We start from the raw sequence: 2,274 nt of genomic DNA on the forward strand, positions 1-2,274 counted from the left end.
GCCCCCCCCCCCCCCGTCTGGCACTCCTCCAGCTCCTCGCGGGAATGTCACCGGGACCGTTTTCACTTTGTCCTGACCCTGCCCATTTTATGGCTCAAAATGTAAGGGGGGGGGCACTTTGCTGAGAACATGGAGACGCCCTGAAGAGCAGTTCAGGAAAGGGACGAGGAGGCCGAAGAGGCCCGGGGACGGAAACTGACTTGTGGGAGGCAAGGCTGGCCGTTTCCCGGTTCTGCTCCCCCAAGACTACCACGAGGTCCAGGACCCACCCCGGCACCATGGGCTGGTGAGGGTCTGCACATGAGACCCCACTTCCTCCTCGTCAGACGCGAGCAAGCAAGTGAGCACCTCAGGGAGGGCAAGACTGTCCTTCACACGCCGAGTGCTAACGTCAGACCGCGCACACACCCGCCCAAACGGGGGGTTCTGCAATACGACGTTGGTGCCGAGAGGAATTATGCACTCATAGCTACTCACGTATTCCCATAAGGTGAAATTGGGACAAGTGGAAACAGGGCCTTATTTCGAACCTAATATATCTTTGGATGGTCTTTAAAAATACCTTACACCCTTTTAAAATTTCCTCCTCAATCCTGAACATTTCTTTCAACAAACAGAGTCTTAAAATCTCAGGTCAAAAGCTGTGAGCACTGATTGATTTGCAAGAGAAGCATTGTAAGAAAGAGACAGGGAAAACTCCCAGGCGGTGTGAGTCAGGAATGGAGGGCGGGAAGACAGCGCGGGGAACCGAGGGTGCAGGACGACCTGGCCTGCGCCTCTGGACAGCCCTGGACTGTGAGGACCGAGCGAGGCGAGTCTCATGGGAAGACGGCCGTTCACACACAAGGAGCATGGAGAGTCACTACGAGAGCCAGGCCCCGTGCCCGCCTCACACACACGGAGTGTAGCCATGCTGCGTGCGGGGCGTGGGCCGAGGACAGACAGCGCTGTCAGGCGGGTGCCACAGGCCACGTCTGGAGAGTGGCAGCCCTCTTACCTCTGGCCAGCGTCGGCATCTGGAAAGCGATGCTGATGACGCCCACTAGATCTCCCAGTGGGATCAGGGATCTCAAAATGGACCTGATTCTGATGGCCTCTCCCTTCCCAGCGTGGATCAGCTACGCGGGAAAACAGAGGGGTGTTAGAACTTCGTGAGGACGTGTGAGAGCCCTCCCAAGAGAACCGAAGCATGGAGCCACATCCAGACGCGGTTCTGTCAGCACACGTGAGGCCCTAGAACCCATGGTTGGCCCCTTTTTTAATTCACTTGGTTCCCTCCGTCAATTTAACAGCGTAAGCACTCCCGTTTACTGCGGGCTTCGTCCCTCTGTCCCTCCGGTCTTCGCAGAGATGCGAGGAGCAGCAAGCGCCGAGTCCTGTTTGCAGTCACCTCCGGCCCCCAGCTTGGGGACCCTGCTCCCATGTGCTGGCATGAGCACTCTCACTAGCAGAAGTTACACTGGGGACAGGCAGGTAGCATGGTGGCTAAAGCACTAGACTCCCACTCAGCCAACCGTGAATCACGTCCCAGGCCTCGTGGCTTGCTTTCTCACTCCCAGCCCCACTCTGGTCAAATTTTAAAATAATAATTCTTTTAAAAAAACTTTGTTTTACAACAATCAGACTCCAGGCCTGAGACACTGGACCTTCCTGACCTGCAAGGCCTTTGTCTTCACAGAATGAGCAAAGCAAGTCGCGTACTGAGCACGCGAAGGGGACAATCCCAGAGCAGGGGGGACGCGGGGCTGGGAGCAGGCCCGGGCTTGCCTTCACCCGTCTGGGCGCAGCTCCTTAGTCTCAGTGCCCAGCCCCGGGTGTGTGTGCCAGGTCGGAGGTGTTTCCTGTCAGCGGCTATCTGAGGCCTGGGCTAGTAATTTCCACATGAATGTGCAAATAAAGCAGATTCGAACGGAATAAAACAGGTGGAAAATATCAGACAATAGCCTATAGTTATAGCATCACTCCACGGAACTATAATTTCATCTTCGTCAAAACATTGTGGGAACGTCATGTGCAGGCCTGCCAGTCCCGGTCCACACCCTCCTGGCACGGCTGGCAGACAGGCTCCCGAGGGGCGTTTCTGCGCCCGCGTGACAGGAGGGAACGGGACACGGCCCTCCTCCTCCCAGGCGGGCTCCGCGTGCTCAGGGACGAGGGCGCCCGGTGCCATCAGCGACTGCGGGGTCTTATCACTGCTGTGACCCAGGTGGCAGCCGCACTCAGGCCCTCGTCTGCAGGCGGGCCGCAGAAGCTCCCGCGGGGGTCAGGGGCCCC

General features: G+C 57.7%; 1 protein-coding gene across 1 annotated transcript in view; it reads right to left on the bottom strand.

The window, feature by feature from the left end:
• Positions 1-2,274, bottom strand: part of RYR2 (ryanodine receptor 2) — a gene marked incomplete in the record, with an annotated part of 234,621 nt that overhangs the window by 137,779 nt on the left and 94,568 nt on the right. The window contains 1 exon segment of the mRNA XM_027770831.1: positions 998-1,118. Coding sequence (XP_027626632.1) covers positions 998-1,118 — 121 coding nt within the window.

Source organism: Tupaia chinensis, unplaced genomic scaffold (assembly GCF_000334495.1).
Source record: "Tupaia chinensis unplaced genomic scaffold, TupChi_1.0 Scaffold000161_1, whole genome shotgun sequence".
Taxonomy (NCBI): Eukaryota; Metazoa; Chordata; class Mammalia; order Scandentia; family Tupaiidae; genus Tupaia; species Tupaia belangeri.